Source organism: Zingiber officinale, chromosome 7B (assembly GCF_018446385.1).
Source record: "Zingiber officinale cultivar Zhangliang chromosome 7B, Zo_v1.1, whole genome shotgun sequence".
Lineage (NCBI taxonomy): Eukaryota > Viridiplantae > Streptophyta > Magnoliopsida > Zingiberales > Zingiberaceae > Zingiber > Zingiber officinale.
In genome coordinates this window covers 25,404,195-25,423,672 of record NC_055999.1, presented here as the reverse complement: position 1 = coordinate 25,423,672, position 19,478 = coordinate 25,404,195, and the positions used below count along the sequence as shown (strand labels likewise).

General features: G+C 36.9%; 1 protein-coding gene across 14 annotated transcripts; it reads left to right on the top strand.

Annotated features, from left to right (window-relative positions):
* The first annotated feature begins 12,504 nt into the window (after positions 1-12,504).
* LOC122005583 (protein argonaute PNH1-like) lies at positions 12,505-16,371 on the top strand. 14 transcript variants are annotated; one of them, XM_042560671.1, is made up of 10 exons: positions 12,505-12,594; positions 12,685-12,793; positions 12,864-12,970; positions 13,700-13,813; positions 14,878-14,955; positions 15,055-15,135; positions 15,409-15,508; positions 15,715-15,850; positions 15,959-16,032; positions 16,151-16,371. In XM_042560671.1, exons 6-10 carry the CDS (start codon positions 15,104-15,106, stop codon positions 16,166-16,168), a joined length of 360 nt encoding a protein of 119 aa, XP_042416605.1. In that variant the 5' UTR covers positions 12,505-12,594; positions 12,685-12,793; positions 12,864-12,970; positions 13,700-13,813; positions 14,878-14,955; positions 15,055-15,103; the 3' UTR covers positions 16,169-16,371. The 14 variants fall into 14 exon arrangements, 6 of the variants coding, with proteins under 6 accessions (XP_042416605.1, XP_042416603.1, XP_042416604.1 ...); XM_042560669.1 differs by having other exon boundaries at positions 15,959-16,086; positions 16,164-16,371; XM_042560670.1 differs by having other exon boundaries at positions 15,959-16,086.
* The last annotated feature ends 3,107 nt before the right edge of the window (positions 16,372-19,478 follow it).

The window sequence follows — 19,478 nt, the reverse complement described above, 5'->3', positions numbered from 1 at the left end:
GGCGATGCGCATTCAGGATAAAGTTTGCCTCCCGGGCGCCCGGATCCCTTCCGGGCGCCTGGATCCCTTCCGGGCGCCCGGACCCTGTTTTCTCGCAGAATCCGTCCTGCACGACAAACGTTTGTCCGGAGGCAAATATATATCATGTAAAACAGATTGTTAGCACAATTAAAGTTCAACAAAGTAATAGCAAGGAGTATGACTTAGATTCCGTCTTTCCGAGACCGGAATCTAGTCACGATCTCGACTTAGACATCCGAAATGGATCTAAGCCAGATCGACGCCTAATGTTCCCTTCCCGGGAATGCGTCCTCGCAGTCACTCCCCTCTAGTGACTTACCTCACTTACCGCCAGAGGCGCATGACGGCCCGTCATGATCCTTAAGGTGCTCGAGCTCATGAGCCAAGGTACGTGCACATAACACATCAAACGCTAATTCCTATCGACTTCCCTGTCCTGTCTGGACTTACTCGACCATTAGCGTGACTGTCCGACCTAGCTGGACTTCGTGCCAGACATCCGGTCAGCCCGTCGACCTGTCTGGACTTCTCCTGCACACTCGATCAAAGTGTCAGACAACAACAAAACTAACTTAACCTATTTGTCATTCATCAAAACCTGGGTTAGACCGTTAGTGCTACCCGCACCAACAATCTCCCCCTTTTTGATGGAATGACAACTTGGTTAAGTTAGTGAAAGAACGAAAAAATCAGGTACATTGGTTTTACAGTTAGTTTCAGTGTTTTCAATTTGGTTTATCTAACTTAACCACCTAACCCTCCCCCTTTGGCATTCATCAAAAAACAAGGGTAAACAATCATAGTGTAGAGTTTCTGTAAAAATAATTACAGCTAATCTTGAAGAAATCTGAGTTTGGTTGAAGAAAACAATATTTTTTTTTTTTTAAAAATCCAAGGAAGAAATCAAGTTGACTTGGGGAAGACAAGTTGAATTTTGAAAAGTATAAAATTTAAAGTTTTAACTTCTCAAGCGTGAAAAGAATTTTTAAATTAGGTTTTTCAACTTTTCAAAAGGAAAATTTTTCTTTTCAGGTTAAATTAGTTAAAATTAATGTTCAAACATAAGCTAGTTTTTTAAAAAGCATTTGTCAAACACATTAATTTCTCCCCCTGAACTTGACACTTAAAATTAAACAGCTATTTAACCAATTAGATACTAACTAGCTATCAGAAGATAGTAGCTTTCACTTGGTTAGTCAGATTAAGTTGATTATAAGCAGTCAGTGTTTGACTTGACTGATGAACTTAATCTGATTAATGTCTGAGTTGTATTTAACGTCCAGACTTATGTTGATGCACTGAAATAAGCATCTTAAGTCCAGACAGTTGGCCTATGCATCTCACCCCTTTCTATGTTTGTCAAACACAAGCAAGGTAAACCTAAGGTGTTGGTGAGATGCTCAAAAACTAGTCCTATGGGTACATGCTTTCTAAGGATTCAAAACTAGTCTAAGGCCAAAACTGTTTTTGAAAATCTAAAAATGGAAAGTTTTGAAAACAAACAAGTTTAACCTATAATTTGATAACCCCATTTTTGAAAGTATTTTTGAAAGATCCTAGTCTATCAAGATAGAACATAATCAATGTAAGTCTGAAATATCACTAGATAGATCCAAAATATTTTACAGGTAGTGTAGCTACAGAAGTGAGTCATAACTAGATCTACTGAGATGATGAAGGGGGTGGTCCAGATCCCAAGGATCGGAGAAGCGCCATCAGCTCAGTGTGTCGGGTATCCCCGGTGGCTCGTAACTCGGCTATCTCTCGCCGAATGTCACGATGAAAATCAGAGTTCTCCTGCTGGAGACTCGCCATAGCTCTCTCTAGTCCGGTCATACGGTCGGCTAGAGTGCGGGAAGCATGTCGTGGTGCTCGAGCTCGGGGCGGTGGTGGAGCCGGTGCGGCTTCCTCTGGAAATAGTGCGAGCATGAACTCGTCCATCTGTGCGTCTGGATCGGGCTGGTGCTGTGCCCCCCTCCGCCAAGACATAGTCCCGTCATCTCTATCTATCTGGATACCGGCTAGGGAGAAGTTCCGAGCTGCTATAACATCGAACTCGGTCATATGGGCAATGTCTCCTCTAGTGACATCAATGTGCAACGAGGACATATAGGCTGTCAGAATGTGACCAAATGGCATATGGACTCGTCTATCAGTCACGAATCCAGCTGAGTAGATAATGGTGGAGAAGATATGTAGGCTGATGTCAATGTCTAACCTATGAATCGCATAGAGTAAGAACGAATGGAATGGGCGCATCACAACGATGTCCCGAGTAGTCAGTGGTAAAATGCAAAGGACTACAACCCTATAAAGAGCGTAGTCCGACCAAGTTCTATCGACCTAAACGTGTCACAAGGGATCTCTCTCTAAAAATACGAATAAATCGATCGAGTAATATGTGAGTAGGGATCTCCGAATGGTAGATCCCTCGGAGGATAGCACAAAAAGGAACAAGTAGATGGACACAACTCTAAAAACTCTCGGATAGTCGTAGGGGAAAATGTGATATCAGTGCCTGCTGCCCTAGTGGTATAGGTGAGATCGTCTACTTTCACTAGGTTATTGCAAAATTCGGCACACAGACTTATGTTTATTGGACTGGTACATTCGACAAGGTTCCTTAAGTTATAGTGGCCTATAACCTCTAAAGCGGAGGGACATGACCTTAGAAAGAACGATCTATCTATGCAGGTAGTCCTAATGACCTTATAAATGGTTGACTCAAACTTAATCCTAAGTTCGTCTGTGGGAAACCTAGGGTCTGTACTAGCATTGGAGGGTCCAGCACCAGTATTTGTTCGTTTCCTACTGTATATAAATAAAAGAATATTCTAAGAAAAAAATTGAGAAGACAAATTCTAATAAAATTTTTACAGAGGGGAAGAATTTTTACCGAGGAGCCATCGAAAAATATAGATTTGACGACCTCGGTTGAATCGCAACAGCGTCTTCACCGCAAGAAAATTTTGATTTAGAGTACTTTCGTACTGAGGTTCAGAGTGAACCTTGGCAAAAGTGAGAATTGGTGGGGCAAAGGTTGGGGCCGCCTGCTGCCCCTTATTTATAGGGGACTCCGGGCGCCCGGATCCCTTCCGGGCGCCCGGGGTTACTAGGTGGGGCGCCCGGATCCCCTTCCGGGCGCCCCGGAGGGGAATACCAGGGGCGCCCGCCCTTGGTTTTTGACCTTTTTTTTTTTTTTTTTGGGAAATTAGGTTTCAAGTTAAGTTTTAAGTTTAAAATTTTGAAAATAATTTTTTAAGTTTAGAATTTTGAAATTAATTTTTTAAGTTTAAAATTTAAAATTTTGAAATTAATTTTTTAAGTTTAAAATTAGAATTTTGAAAATAATTTTTTAAGTTAAAAATAAAATTTTGAAAATAATTTTTTAAGTTTAAAATTAAAATTTTGAAATTAAGTTTAAAATTAAAATTTTGAAATTAATTTTTTTAGGTTTAAAAATAAAATTTTCAAAATAATTTTTTAAGTTTAAAATTAAAATTTTGAAATTAATTTTTTAAGTTTAAAAATAAAATTTTGAAAATAAGTTTAAAATTAAAATTTTGAAATTAAATTTTTTAGGTTTAAAAATAAATTTTGAAAATAATTTTTTAAGTTTAAAATTAAAATTTTGAAATTAATTTTTTAAGTTTAAAAATAAAATTTTGAAAATAATTTTTTTTTAAGTTTAAAAATAAAATTTTGAAAATAATTTTTTAAGTTTAAAATTAAAATTTTGAAATTAATTTTAGTTTAAAATTAAAATTTTGAAATTAATTTTTAAGTTTAAAATTAAAATTTTAAATTTTGAAATTAATTTTTAAGTTTAAAATTAGAATTTTGAAAATAATTTTTAAGTTTAAAATTAAATTTTGAAAATAATTTTTAAGTTAAAAATAAAATTTTTAAAAATAATTTTTAAGTTTAAAATAAAATTTTTAAAAATATTTTTAAGTTTAAAAATAAAATTTTGAAAATAATTTTTTAAGGTTAAAAATTAAATTTTGAAAATAATTTTTTAAGTTTAAAAATAAAATTTTGAAAATAATTTTTTAAGTTTAAAATTAAAATTTTGAAATTAATTTTTCAAGTTTAAAATTAGAATTTTGAAAATAATTTTTTAAGTTTAAAATTAAAATTTTGAAATTAATTTTTTAAGTTTAAAATAATATTTTGAAAATAATTTTTTAAGGTTAAAAATTAAATTTTGAAAATAATTTTTTAAGTTTAAAATTAAAATTTTGAAAATAATTTTTAAGTTTAAAATTAAAATTTTGAAATTAATTTTTTCAAGTTTAAAATTAGAATTTTGAAAATAATAATTTTTAAGTTTAAAATTAAAATTTTGAAATTAATTTTTTAAGTTTAAAATAATATTTTGAAAATAATTTTTTAAGGTTAAAAATTAAATTTTGAAAATAATTTTTTAAGTTTAAAATTAAAATTTTGAAATTAATTTTTAAGTTTAAAAATAAAAATTTTTAAGTTTAAAATTTTGAAAATAATTTTTTAAGTTTAAAATTAGAATTTTGAAATTAATTTTTAAGTTTAAAATTTTGAGAATAATTTTTTAAGTTTAAAATTTGAAATTAATTTTTAAGTTTAAAAAAATAAAAAAATTTGAAATTAAAATTTTTAAGTTTAAAATTAAAATTTTGAAATTAAAATTTTTAAATTTAAAATAAAAATTTTGAAGCCTTATTCATCTCACCCGATCTATATTTTCGATCAGGGAATCCTATGATTCTGTGAGATGAAATTGGATTTTTAATTATGGAGTTTTGGTTTAACGTGTGTTAGATTCAGATTTAGTTTTGGTTTCCACAAATAGGCATTCTTCGGATAAACTTCTAAGCTTAGTGAGTCACATGGACATCATTTGAAGTAACCAACCTTTCGAGGTTTTCTGAATAGTCCTATCCACGGAACTTAGTACTAAATCTTGGTCTAACTGGTTAGGATTCATTTAAGGGTAGCTTCGGTCAGTTCCACTTGGCCAAATGCACCAGATCGAAGCCATATCTTTCTAGACATACGATGCCCAAGCTTCCCTAACGTACTATCATCCAAAAATTTCACCAGTACCATGATTCAAGTTAAACTTGGTCTCTTTTTAACTAATCTTAATTACCCTGCCGGGTTGGTAAATTTTGGGTTACCCTGTCGGGTAAGTTAGTTTTGGAGGTGCCAGCTATTCTGGAGCCTCCCCCTGAATTATTGGCCTTTAATAAATTTTGATTTTAGGCTTGTGTCGATTCTTTTTATAGTTATGGTTAACTGGGTAATAATTTTGTTGATTTTTAAACTGTTTAGATTTTGAATTTGATTTAGGTTTGTATTTTGGATTTTGGTTTGGTTTATTCGATTTTATATAATGTATTTTTTCTTTAGGTATATAATATTGATTAAGTCCTTCTTGCGTGGTCAGACACGCTTTCGGAACCCAAGCTAGATTGGTTGATTTGTATTGGGTTATTAATGATTTGAAGGTTTTATTTGAATTCGACTTATATCCTAGTCCGGTTTTATTATAACATGCTTTTTGATTATTTAGGATTAAGTTTAAATTTTTTGATCTTGTTGTAAATTTTTCTAGCATTTCTTTTAAATTTTTAACATCATTTTTTAATGATAGATTCTCCTCCTCAAGTGTTAGGTCTTGAGTTGGATTTGAATTTTTGATTTGTTCCTTGAGGTTTTGATTTTCCTCAAGAAGTGATTTGTTTTCATTTTCTACTTTAGTTAATTTACTATTTAAACAAGAGATGATTCTAAAAAACTTTTTGTTTAAATTAAAATATACTTCATTCGAGCCTTCGGAAACGAGTACGGACTCGTGGCTTGTTTCGGGTTCAGACCCGTCTTCATCTTCCGACTCATTTTCTGTTTCGGCTTCGCAGGCCATCAGTGCAAGGTGGCTCTGATGTTTCTGCTCTTCTTCCTCCGATTCGTCCGAGGAGTCGTCCCACGTTGCTTTGAGTGCCTTCTTTTTGGTTGGCTTTGGTTTGTTGAACTTTAGTTTTGGGCATTCGTTCTTGTAATGTCCCTTTTTGTTGCAGCCGTAGCAAGTCACGTTCTTTTGTTCTGAGGGAGAGCTGATCTTTTGAAGGTCCTTTTTGCTGAAGCTCCTCTTTCTCCTGGTGAACATTTTTCTTACCAAGTTCACCAGGTGTTCTTCGTCTTCGGAGTCTTGGTCAGATTCTTCTTCAAATTCAGGCTTGCTTTTCTTTTCTTTGGAGGAACCTGCAAATAGAGCTATACCTTTCTCGGCTCCAGCATTAGTTTGTTCGTGTAATTCTAATTCACAGAAAAGCTCGTCTAATTTTAATTCAGAAAGATTCTTAGAAATTTTGTAGGCATCCACTATTGATGTCACGCCCCCAAAGGAATCTCTGCTAGACAAAAATCCGACAGCATCTCCCCTGTACGGGTGACAATATGAAGCATCACTACAAACAAAATATACATCAGTCACATGCGGCTGGAATATTTATATACACAACCACGCAGTTATAATAACAGCCCACACGGCTGGAATGAAACAATCATAACCACGCAGTTATATATAAAACAGCCCACACGGCTGTACTAAAAACCAACACAGCGGAAAAACGAAAACGAAAAGCCCAATACAACACAATCAACACACTGCTAGCCGGCTAGGCTTTATACAACAACCACAACAACAAATACAACAACCCACCAAATACAACAAATACAAATAAAACATATACAAAACTAAAAACGACCTTCGGATGTGACGTAGGACCCGGCAGACAGGATACTCCGAGCGACACCAACCATCTACAGGCTACCTGAAAACATAAATGTATACATGCGGTGGTGAGTATAGGTAACTCAGCGGGTAATAGAAAAGATAGTGCATGGTCCATAAACAACATGGAGATCACAAGTATACAGTCTCAGTAGGGAATAAGAACATGATCATACTATCATAATCAATGCATCTGAACATACCTGACATAATAACTGTACAAACCACAACTAACATAATGACAGATACATACCCAATCTGGAATCGACACATGGTACAATGATCAGTAAACTCACTGGATCTGCAACAGATATACCCGTGACACCTGTGCAATATAAGTACGACTGCATATACATGTAAAATAAATGACATGTATGCAGTATGGCAACCAAATGCAACAACCATATCTCAAACAAGTGCAACAACGACAATCACATGCAACTAGTATCTACTAGGCATGTATGCAAATGCAGATACACCGCGCATCAAATGCAAGAATAATAACTGCGTATGCATGCTCCATGGTCACCCCCGCTACCTCTCCAGACACCACGACCCCTGTATGGCCGAGAGGCTTGGGTCTGTGACGACTGTACTACCCTCCAGCCCACTATATAGTGGTCGAGGCGGACAGTCCACTAGTAACTATCTAGCTACATAGTATCAGGGTCCCTGACTGCTCACAACGCCGGATCTCACTAAACCTCGTGACCGGGTGGCACGACAGGACTAGCAGCAACTGCTCCAACTACCACTACCCATGAGTGACCGAGTGTGCGGTGCTAAACCAAACCAACTGATGACTCTCTCACCACAAGGGAGACAATGGTCATCAGATGCAATGAATGATGAACATGATATATATATATAATCATCATCCATGCAACAACCCCAAACCTCATAAATACCTCCAACATGAGTATAATCGTCATGATACCTCCACGTATCCCACCAAACATATGTACCCGCTACACATGTATAATCAACCAAAAATCTCCAACAATCCCACCAGACACATGTACACAAAAATATAAGTACAATCAACATGTATCCTCCAATAAAAACACAACGGACATGTGTATATACTCCACACATACAATCAACACAACTCCTCCAAAAGTACATGGCAAATACGTATGTACACACCACATGTAAATGCAAGGTCAACAAGATGACTCCTATAACACATACCCACCTATGTACAGTCCACATCCTATACTCAATCAGCATGGAAATACCAACAACCCGACAATCCCTACAAGACGTACTCTACACGTGTAATCACAACAGAATAGATATCAAGAGTGGAGACTGTATATGAATTAAATAGATCATCACAAGGGTCAAGCATAAGTATCATGCAGGAAAAACAGCAACCGATCATGATATAAGATAAAGCAACCTAATTCATCCAACAATAACCATGCACTAAGTACAAGAAAATCTACATAGAGCCAAGGAAGAAATACCCGCCTTGATATATCTCGTATCAATAGAACCGCCCATATCGAAATGAACATCCCATATCAAAGTCCTGCATAAATCAATACATATATTTCATTTAGCTAAATTCATATGATTAAATAGCTAAATAAAATCCCTAACCCAACTAGGATCACTCCAACTAAATCTGATCTCTGATCAATCCTCCAAACAATCCTCAATCAATCCAACACATACCAATAACGATCATGTTTAACTCCACCTAGTGATCCAAATCCAATACGATATTAAATCCATCCTTAATCTCACTCCTTCTAAACCAAACATAATTCACAACCATCAATTAATCCAACCCAAAATTAATCACCATTGACCATCACACCAATCAAATCCAATCATCCATAATCCTCTCATTATCTCTTATCAATATGAATTAAATCAATACATCTACTCACCACAAATAAATCTAAACAAGAATAACAAAACCCTACAAGCCATAGAAAAACCTAATTTAGCGATATACTAATGAGGAAATCAAAAGTACATCATCAAAATACACTCACCTAGAGATAAGACAGCTAATCCAATAGTTAGCAGCTTTTCTTTCACTGTCCGGAAGCTACAAAGAACACTACCACCAAATTCCTTCCAAGATCAAATCCAGAATCCAACTATAGAGAAATTGGTTTACTGAAACCCTAATAAACAGAACCATACTCACCTCCATCAACCCCCCAAATCTTCATCCAAACTCTACACAGCCGCAAGAATTGAAGGAGATGAAGATCTGCTCAAGGAAGATCCATCACTAGTTAATCTGAAGCTTTCCCCTAGCCAAAAATAGAAGGATATCTAAATTGGAATCCATAGGACTCGAAACCTTGAATCCACCAGATTTACCCGACAAAACCTTACCTCAATCGAACATCACCTGTTCATCCAAGACCCTATCAGCCACAAGAAGTGTAGAAGGCTGTGATTGGCTCAAGAGAAGCAACAGATTTGAAGAGGATGAATGAGGAGATTAACCGGCTGGGGACGACGCGAATCAGAGCCCTCGCTGTGCCCTAGCCCCACCGAGTTGTTGTCGCGTGCACCAGCACAGCCGAAGAGATGGCCGCTCTGTCAAAGAAGGTCGGAGTCGTCGAGATCCGGCAACGCTTACCCTCCAGTGACACAATAGAGATGAGATCGCCTATGGAAGAAGCTTCTCCGCCGGTGTCGGGTGTCCACGCGCGAGGGAGAATAGAAAGAAGCGTCAGGGAGAAGCGGACCACAGCGGCGCGAGAGAGAGAGACGAAGAGGAGGAACGCTCAGCCGAGGCATGCTGGAGGAGGGGATCGTTGCCGGCGGTGAGTCCATGGCGACCGGCGATCGTGCGAGAAGGAATCGCGAGAGAGGGCTCGGGAGAGGAGATCGGGAAAAGGGGAAGAGTTCGGGCGAATTCGGGGAGGAGAAAAGGAAAAGAAATAAAATAAAACCTAGGTTTGATTAATTAAAGCCTAAGTCCATTCCCAAATCAACTCCCACTTAAATGGGTATTCCAAACAGGCTTTCACTGTACCCCAAATCCATCCCCTCAAAACGGATCATACGGACTCCGTTTAAATCCCGAAAAATTTCTAAAAATTCCCTAAAAATCCAATAAGATTTTTTGTCCAATAACATTTATTATTTAATTTTACGGTATCTTACAATTGATGCCCACAAACTATTACGTGGAAAGGCGTTTAATGCGTACCTTATTAAATCTCTATTCTCCATCTGGTGGCCTATCGCATGAAGCCCGTTGAGGATGTCCTTGATCCTCGCGTGGAGTTGATTCGCTGTTTCTCCTTCCTGTATTTTTATATTAAAAATTTTATTTAAAAGCAGGTCTCGTTTTGTTACCTTAGCGTCGCTCGTTCCCTCGTGCAGCTCGATCAACTTGTCCTACAGCTCTTTAGCATTTTTGTGTGGACCGACTCTGTTCAGTTCTTCTCTTGTCAATCCGCACTGTAGAGTGTTGATCGCTTTATTTTCTGTTGATGCTTTTTTCTTCAGATCTACTGTCCAGTCTTCAGGATCCACTAGATTCCCGGAGTTGTCCACTGGAATTTTGTAGGGTCTCGTAATACTCATCCACTGGTCGAAGTCTGTTTTGAGGTAGACCTCCAAGCGCTTCTTCCAGTACGGGAAGTCGTCCCCGTTGAAGAGTGGAGGTCGCACTGTGCTGAATCCTTCTTGTTGGGACATTCTGTGCACAGGTAAATAACCGAAAAAAAATATCCCAAGACTTGGTCTTGGATTAGTAGTGCGGGAAGAGAAAAACAGTAGAAAAATCTAGATTGGTGTTGCACCAATTTAACTTTTAAAAAAAATAATAAAAAAATGATAAACAAGTTTGGAGTTTGAGTGTAAAACTGAAAACCGAAAAAAAGAAAAAAATTTCACCTCCAGTCTGATTGGTGGTTGCACCAAATCAGAGCGGTACCTGCTCTGATACCACTTGTAGGACCGTTAGATTCGATACGCAGCGGAAAAGTAAAATAGACACAGATGTTTTTAACTTCGTTCGGAGCCTGTGACGACTCCTACTCGAAGGCCCGTGGTCCTTGACCACTTTCGTTGGGCAATCACTAACAAGTCGAAATATGATTACAGAATAAGTACAGGAAATGCTAGTGAAAATAAAGCAATACCGACAAGGAAAATAAATAAAAACCGAAGGAACACTTTGTCGGAGCGTTGTTGGCGTCAGCGTCGGCCGAGCAAGACCGAGAAGAGTTCTCGGATGAATTGATTCAAGCTCCATGCGGGCTTTTTTATATCCGGGCGCTGGATCCCTTCCGTGCACGGAATGTGATGTACCGCCAAATCGAGATGCTCCACGTGGCGATGCGCAATCGGGATAAAGTTTGCCTCGCGCGGACCTCTGGGCACTGGATTCCTTCCGCGCCCGACCTGTTTTCTCACGTAATCCGCCCCGCACGACAAACGTTAGTCAGGCAAATATATATCTTGTAAAGCATTGTTAGCAATTAAAGTTCAACAAAGTAATAGCAAAGAGTATGACTTAGATTCCGTCTTCCGAGACAGGAATCTAGTCACGATCTCGACTTAGACATCCGAAATGGATCTAAGCGGATCGACGCCTAATGTTCCATTCAACGCTTCCTTGCGTCCTCCTCAATGACTTACCTCACTTACGCGCCAGACGTCCGACCGTCTGGACTTCTCGCCAAGCGTCCGGTCAGCCCGTCGACCCGCTTGGACTTCTCGCCAGCTATCCGGTCAGCCCGTCGACCTAGCTGGACTTCTCGCCAAGCGTCCGGTCAGCCCGTCGACCCGCTTGGACTTCTCGCCAGCTATTCGGTCAGCCCGTCGACCTAGCTGGACTTCGTGCCAGACATCCGGTCAGCCCGTCGACCTGTCTGGACTTCTCATGCACACTCGATCAAAGTGTCAGACAACAACAAAATTAACTTAACCTATTTGTCATTTATCAAAACCTGGGTTAGACCGTTAATGCTACCCGCACCAACAGCTTTTTCTCCTTCGCAATATTTTGCCGCTGCGTTTTTTCTTTCCCTCTCTCCGAAATTTTTTGCCACCGCATTCCACCCTTTACCTTCTCGATCCCTAGGCATTCCCCCCTCTACTGCCCCGACAAGCTCTTCTTCATCTTGTAAGAGGAAAGAGGAAGGCAGAATGAATCTGCGCTTCTTTTGTTGTCTCCTCTTCTTCATCCTAGAAGATGACGCGAAGGGCTTAGGGGCGTTTAGGGCATCGATTAGGGATTCCATTCTGGTCGTCGTCGTCTCCTCCTCCTCCTCCTCCTCCTCCTTATCATCTTCATCAACAAATCCATCAATTCGTCCTCACTGTCGCAGCCGACGAGCATGCAGAGGAGAGACTCCAGTCGGTTGCAGGCCAGGGAGTCACCAACGAGGCAAGGTGCTTGTGGTTAAACCATAAAACCCTAACATTATCACATCTGTGTCAGCAGGCCAGAAATAATGCACCTAAATTATGGCTCAGCCGACGCCAATGTACACGATTTTCTACCATGGCATTTGGCAAATGCTCAAAGGAGCCAAAGGGTAAGATCAAATCACCAATCCTTCTCTATTGGCACGGTAAGCCAAGATCTTGCCTTCTCCAGTTCCCACAGCGCCATGACGCTCGCCCTTCCAGTCGCGCTCGGCTCTCTACTCATTGGCGCAACCCCAGTAAGGTTCAAACAAACCCAAGCGCCGGTAGCTGCACTTGGGATCCAGTCTCCGCCTTCTCCTCTTTCGCCTCCGTCGATTGGGTGAAGGTCACTGACGGCGAGTTCTTCCAAACCGACTCCAGGCCGATCATGCCCTTCGACGGTAACGCCTACCGCGCCCTCTTCCTTTTTCCTTCTTCTCCAATTGAATTCCTGCCCTAATCAACCTCTGTGGCGGTGCCGGTGGCTGCAGGCGTGTGCAATTTGTGCAACGGTGGAGTCAGATTTGTTCGCGACAATGATTGCAACAGGTCTCATGGTCCTCTCCGTTTTCTTCTTCGTTTTCCCCCTTTACTTAGATGGTAATTTTTTCGGGTATCCGGTCGTCAAGAACAATTTTTTTTTTTCCATTGAACTATTTCTTCTATGCAGAATGATTAGGTACGAGGCGCTTCAGAGTGAATCTGGTAGGAAACTTCTGCAAAGATCGGGAGATCATCCAACGATATTTCCAGTGTAGTACTTGTCGAAAAAGACAGGTACACCGTCTCAGTTTCTCTCTGCTATTACGTTGTTCTTTGATGGCCTTTGTCAGTTAAAACAAGCTGATATCGATGATTTGAATTTGTTGGGTTATTGAGATTGACATTATCATAAGAAATAGTTCACACCCCAATAAGAGTGTTCTAATTTGCTGATGCTATTCACCCACCAAAAAGCCACGCTGTGAAACAATATCTCCCACAGGGAAGGCAATACACCAAACATCTTGTGTAACATTAACGACAACCTCCTTGACAAGCATAAACAACCATAGATACTCTTGTGATTATTTATGGTTGTTTATTGTTGCTAGAATATCCAAGCCAATCATAGATACCTAGACATGCCTTGCTTTAATTCTATAGTAATGAAGCTCTTATCTGTACATGACTCCTCTCTCAACAGCGTTTGAGGAATAAATGCAAAACTGCACCTCATGTTTGAAGAGACAATCCTTATCTATGGTTTCCAATAGTTTCTTAGGTTGTCTAAATGTTTTTCTCATTTTGTAGTATACGTTCGTATCTATTTGAGGAATAAATAAAATTTCAAACATAGAAATGCAGTGGTGGGAATCATGCAAGGAAGTGAGGCATTGCCTAGAGTCAGACTCTAGTATTTAGTTCTCTACAATTTATGCTAATTACTTTCCTATAGCAGACTCAATGTTCTGTTATATTTATTGTTCCTGATTTATTTTTCTTCATCGAACATTTTGCTCTCAGGTTGTCAATGCTATAAAGTCCCAGCCGAAGCTTCTTAACAAAATTGATGAAGTAGTCTCTCATTTCCTGAATATAGTGCAAACTATGCATGAACGATGCAGCTCTTCTTTAGAGGTTTTATTTCTCAATCTTAGAATTATTTTTTTTTAGAAAAAAATCTAAGTTTTCTTTTGTTTTGATCTATATAAATGGAATCTTCTTCAATTGTTGATTGATATACAACTGGGTTTGCATATTAGAATTGAACTGGGTTTACATCTCATGTTCTATTACAAATGGAGTCTCACTTATGTTTTATAAAATAAAAAGAAAAAAGAATTAAACTGGGTTTGCATCTTAGAATTGATATACTATGTGGTTACTCAGGTGTTTTTTAAAGTTAAAACCTTTTTATGCGTTAAGTTTTCATTGACAAGTGGAGAGTGAACCAGATCTTAGACTTTGCTACCTTTTAATCTTACCTAGAGCACACTCTAGATTTGAAACAGGGATGCAATTGGGATGATAAATGGTTGAGCTTAGTTACCTTATTTTTTAGTGAGTATTTGTAAGAGGATCTAGCTCCAAGCTGCAGTCTTGCATGGATATCTCCATGTAGGAGAGCCACTATAAAACATGCATGTAAAGTTGCATCTTATAGATAATATCACATTGTCTTTTAGAAAAAAAAAATCCTTTGCCTCATAGGAATGATCTACAAAAGTTGTCCTTGCATGTAAAGTAACATCTTATTGATAATGTCACATTGTCTTTTAGAAGAAAAAAATTATTCCTTTCCCTCATAGGAATGAGCTACAAAAGTTATTTTCGGTGAGAAATTTAGTTGCCACCATTAGAATGTCCATTACGAATGAATCCACATAATGTACATTAGAGGACAAGCAATCACTTTATCAATAAAGGATACACCAGGTTGGATCTCTTTGTGCATAATCCAAGGAACATCATGCACATAAGTTAGAGCGTTATTTATGATCAACAATAGCTCCTAACATGAAGAATTATTTGCTACAACTTTAGATCTAAATAAATACCAAAGCCTTTTTTCTCTTCTTTTAATCCAATTCATAATTTTTATGTGTTTGTGACTTTTTATATATACCTTTTACATTGGAATCTAATAAATAATGCAGTGAAGTTGTTGTTGGTTACCTTTTTACCTGATTACGCTATAATAGGTTGATATAATCGCATTGGACTTCTCCCAAAAGCTACCTTTTCATTCGAAGATTCCATCTATTAAGCTTGCTATTCAGGTGCTGTAAGTGCATCAACATTACTTATATGAGCTTGAAATGATTCAAAGTTTTGGTCAGATTCAATTCTGATAACTCTCATATTTTTTTCATTTGCAGCGTGGACTATATTTTGAAATTACGTATTCTCATCTTATAGTTGATTCTCATGTCACAAGAAAGATCCTTTCAAATGCAAAGGTGTAGTAAATCTTCTTTGTTTCCTTGTTGGATAACTTATATTTTATTACATGCTAACATAACATTTTCCCATGTGTGTGTGCACATTGTATTTTTTTTCTTTCATTCATCGTATAGTAGATATAACCTTTTTATGATGGATTGTTATTTTGATTGCATTCTACATTCTAAATTGTAGGTTTATCAATCGTGTTTCTGAACTATTGGAGTTCTCACTCATCTTATGTGTTTGTTCTGCTTTGTTTATAATTTTATGTTTGTTTTTATTGACAGGTCACCGCTGGCTAATGCCATTAGGAAGAAACAGTTCTATAAGGAAATTGTCAGACTTGAAGAGTCGTACCGTCCAGTCTCAATGGATTATATTCTACAGGTATGAATCTTTGGAAAACTTAAAAAATACTTAATTGTTTAGATTAATATAGCAAGTTGTACATTTAGGGATGGAGTGAGCGAGGGTCAATTCTATCAAGTTCTACTATATGAACTAGATGCGATCAAAAAAGTAGATTTTCTAATAATTTGTACTACGATTCTTGTTTCAGTGTTTTTGTACTCAACACTCCATTTGTGTTTTAGACCTGTGCCTCTCTAGAACCAAACTATCAACCTCCAGTGACTTTTGTGGTGGTCCAAAAATGTCATCACACTAGACTGTTTGCTAACAATCATGGTGACCACCAATTTGTTGATAAGAGTGGAAACATATTGCCTGGTTAGTTTAGTTGATAGCATGGATGCATCATTTTCAGGATAATTCTATTTTTTATATTTTTTTCAAACCTTGTTTTTTCAATGGAGCTTTCTATCCTTGAAATTCCAGGGACTGTTGTTGATTCTAAGATAGGCCATCCTACTGAATTTGACTTCTACTTATGCAGCTATGCAAGCATTCAAGTAACTATATTTCTCCAAATTTCAGCTATCAACCCTGTTTTACGTCTTCTACAGGTATTATATTCTTCCCTTTTATTTTTGGTGCTTTGCTCACATACTTTGCTTCACAAAAATCCAGAATGTTGGAAAAGGTTGACATGGAAGAATCAGCAAGTGAGAAAGAGGAGTCCAATGAAATTCTACAAGTTGAAGATTTTAATGGGGCTTGAGTTGATAATAATTACTTGCAATCCTACATGGCATGAACCACCATCACAAGTTTCTAGTCTTTTGACAATTGTTCATTAGTTGTAAATGAAGTTTATTTGTTTATTTGTATTGGGATAAATTTTATTTGAATATTAGACATATTTCTTCTTTTGTGATTGTAATATAATTCTTGTATAAATAACATTTTGAATGACATTGATATGAGAAATATTCTTTCTTTTGTTATTATGATTCTTTATTATATGTTTATATTGAAAATGATATATTGGTATTAAAAGATAATAATTTAAAAGATAATGATTTAAAACTGTTGTTGTTGTCTATCACCCTCAAAGACAACAGTTAAAAACCGTTGTTGTAGTCCCAAAAATGATTGTAGACTAGCAGTGTTAATAAAAAAATACTCTAAACAACAACGGTTTTAAACTGTTGTCTTTTCATTCAAAGACAACGGTTTAAAACCATTGCAAAACTGTTGTCTTTTCATTCAAAGACAACGGTTTAAAACCGTTGTCGTAGCCCCCACTTTTAACAACACTGTCAATTACAACGGTTTTAAAGGACCTACGACAATGATTTTTAACCGTTGTCTTTTAATGTTTTTGTTGTAGTGCACAAGGACAGGTCCGCACCGTTCCGCACGAGTTGTTCCGCAGGGGAACAAGTCTCTCTTTCTCTCTCTCTCTCTCTCTCTCTATATATATATATATATATATTCGCTATATTAATACACCCATGCCAATTAAAGATTTCAATAAATGGTAAATCTAGATGATTAAAATCTGGACAACTAGAAAATAAATCTTAAGGGTTTAATCAATGCATGTCATTTTAGAAATGCAATTAGTTATTAATATAGAGAAATAATTTTTAAAAATTAAATATGAAAATATATGGAAAAAGATATAGTTAAATGGCGTAATGGGCCCTAATTCTGTTGTCAAATGATACAACTACATTGGCAAATGGTATACAGAGAAAGTGTATCAAGTATACAGGAGTGCCTTGACAAAGGTGGTTCATTGTCACAATATTTGTTGTTACTCATTCCTCACCTCCTTAATAGAATAATGAATGGTGTAATCCCAAGATAAACGAACTAAGAATGAGAATTATTCAGTATGATGATGAGACTCCTATTCCATCAGGATTAAAATAATTTTCTGTGTAAACTCATAATACTTTGATGATTGTTTAAACTTTTTATTGAATAAAATTATGGTAAAGTATGATTACATACTAAGAGCCTATCAAATTGCTTCGGCTGTTGGATATTGATTTGAAGAGTCTTCCTGATTTCTTCATTCTAACTAACATTAAATAGTTTGTACTCTAAGACAGTAGAAATATTTTTAACTCGGGATTCTGGATAATCATTGAACCTTACGTAGTTATAAAGGATTCTGGACCGTTATAGGTTTTTTAAGATAATAGAATGGACTAGTATATAAGTGCACTGTTTAGTTATTATCCTTAAATAAGGATGCCAAGGGGTAAAAGAAAAGTTCGTTTTCAAATGCCTATTTAAAGTGGGAGTTTTGTAATTTAATATCTTCCGCCATTCCGTGTGATCGAGACTCGGTGTCACCGCGCATTCAAATCGGCAACGCCGTTGCTCGCTAGCAGCCGATGTCGGTGCCATTTTTCTCACTTCCCTCGCCTACCTCTCCTCCTTGCGACGAGAGCCCCGAACACTGGTAGTGACCTCCTCCAAAGCCATTCACGACGTTCGACTGGCGTGAGCCAACGCACATCGAATCCACTGTTGCCGCGTCAACTACCGGGATCATCATTGTCATGCACCCCTGCCATCGCCGCCATTGTCGGAGAGGCTATCGTCGTTGGCCCGTGCCACTGTGCCATTGAAATCAAGGGTAATTAATGGAAGTTCTTGAATTAGTTAGTAGTTAATTGATGTAAATTAAGAATAATAATCAATAATTATTATTAGTACTTAATTAATTGGATGATTAATTAAACCATGTTAACAGTAAGGTTGAGATGAATCCAATTGCTAATCACGGTTAGGGTGATGGTAAATTAACTATTAATCAAATTAATGAGGGCGTTATAGAATGATTAATTGGGATTTATCTGTAAATCACTTATCACATTAGATGAATTAATAAAGTTATTGATTATTAATGGAAGACGAGTTAATAAATGGAATTAGCAATTAAATTATGAGTCAATTAATTGATTAGAAGATCCTTAATCAATCAATTAAGGAATTGCTACATTACCACTGAGAAATTTAGAAAATATTAAAGGGGAAAATAAATGATAACTTATATATACTAGTCATTGTTACTAGGAATATTTTAGTACTTAGTTCTATTGCATATCTTGTACTTGTAGGACTCGAGATCGAAGTAAACTCCTCTGACTAGAAGATGATTAGGACAATCTACATTTGAGGTAGGTAGTTCCTGCTTTAACCTCTTTAGTTTCTTTGATTTTAGTACATGATTATTTATTATCATTTATTGATTAAACAACAGTTATTGTTTACCTTGACTCCACTCTATGTTACTTCCTGAACTTGATCTTTTATTGCTTGATCTTATATTTTGATCTATTTGATATTCATACAGTTTCATTGTTATCCATGATATTTATTGTTATTTATACTTGTGCCTTTATGTAACAATACCATAGAGTAGAATGTTGAGTATCCTACTGAACCCTTGATTGTTATTTAGGCTCAGGCTTATACATTAGTAAGATTATACTGTAGTGTAGGATATTGAGTATCCTACTAGATCTTTGTTTGTTATTTAGGTTCAAACTTATACATTAGTAAGATCATACTGTAGTGTAAAATATTGAATATCCTATTAGACCCTTATTTGTTATTTAGGCTCAGGTCTATACATTAGTAAGATCATACCGTAGTGTGGGATATTACGTATCCTACTAAATCTTTGTTTGTTATTTAGCTCAGACCTATACACCAGTAAGATCATACCGTAGTATAAGATATTGAGTATCCTACTAGACCTTTATTTGTTAAGTAGACTCATGCCTACACATTAGTAATATCATACTGTAGCGTAGGATATCGAGTATCCTACTAGACGTTGATTTGTCATTTGGGCTCATGCTTATACACTATTGAGGTTAGACAGAGGGGTAGTATGGAGTATTATATTGGATGTGATTATTAATTTTCTATGTATCATTATATCGTGTATACCTTGTCGACCATTATCTCCTATTCAAGGTTGAGAGAGTCG

Excerpts from the sequence above, each read along its gene's own strand:
- LOC122005583 (XM_042560666.1), top strand. The coding sequence starts at position 15,104 with ATGTCACAAGAAAGATCCTTTCAAATGCAAAG. Across the intron at positions 15,509-15,714 it reads CAATGGATTATATTCTACAG|ACCTGTGCCTCTCTAGAACC; the intron begins GTATGAATCTTT and ends TTTGTGTTTTAG. Across the intron at positions 15,851-15,958 it reads GAGTGGAAACATATTGCCTG|GGACTGTTGTTGATTCTAAG; the intron begins GTTAGTTTAGTT and ends TTGAAATTCCAG.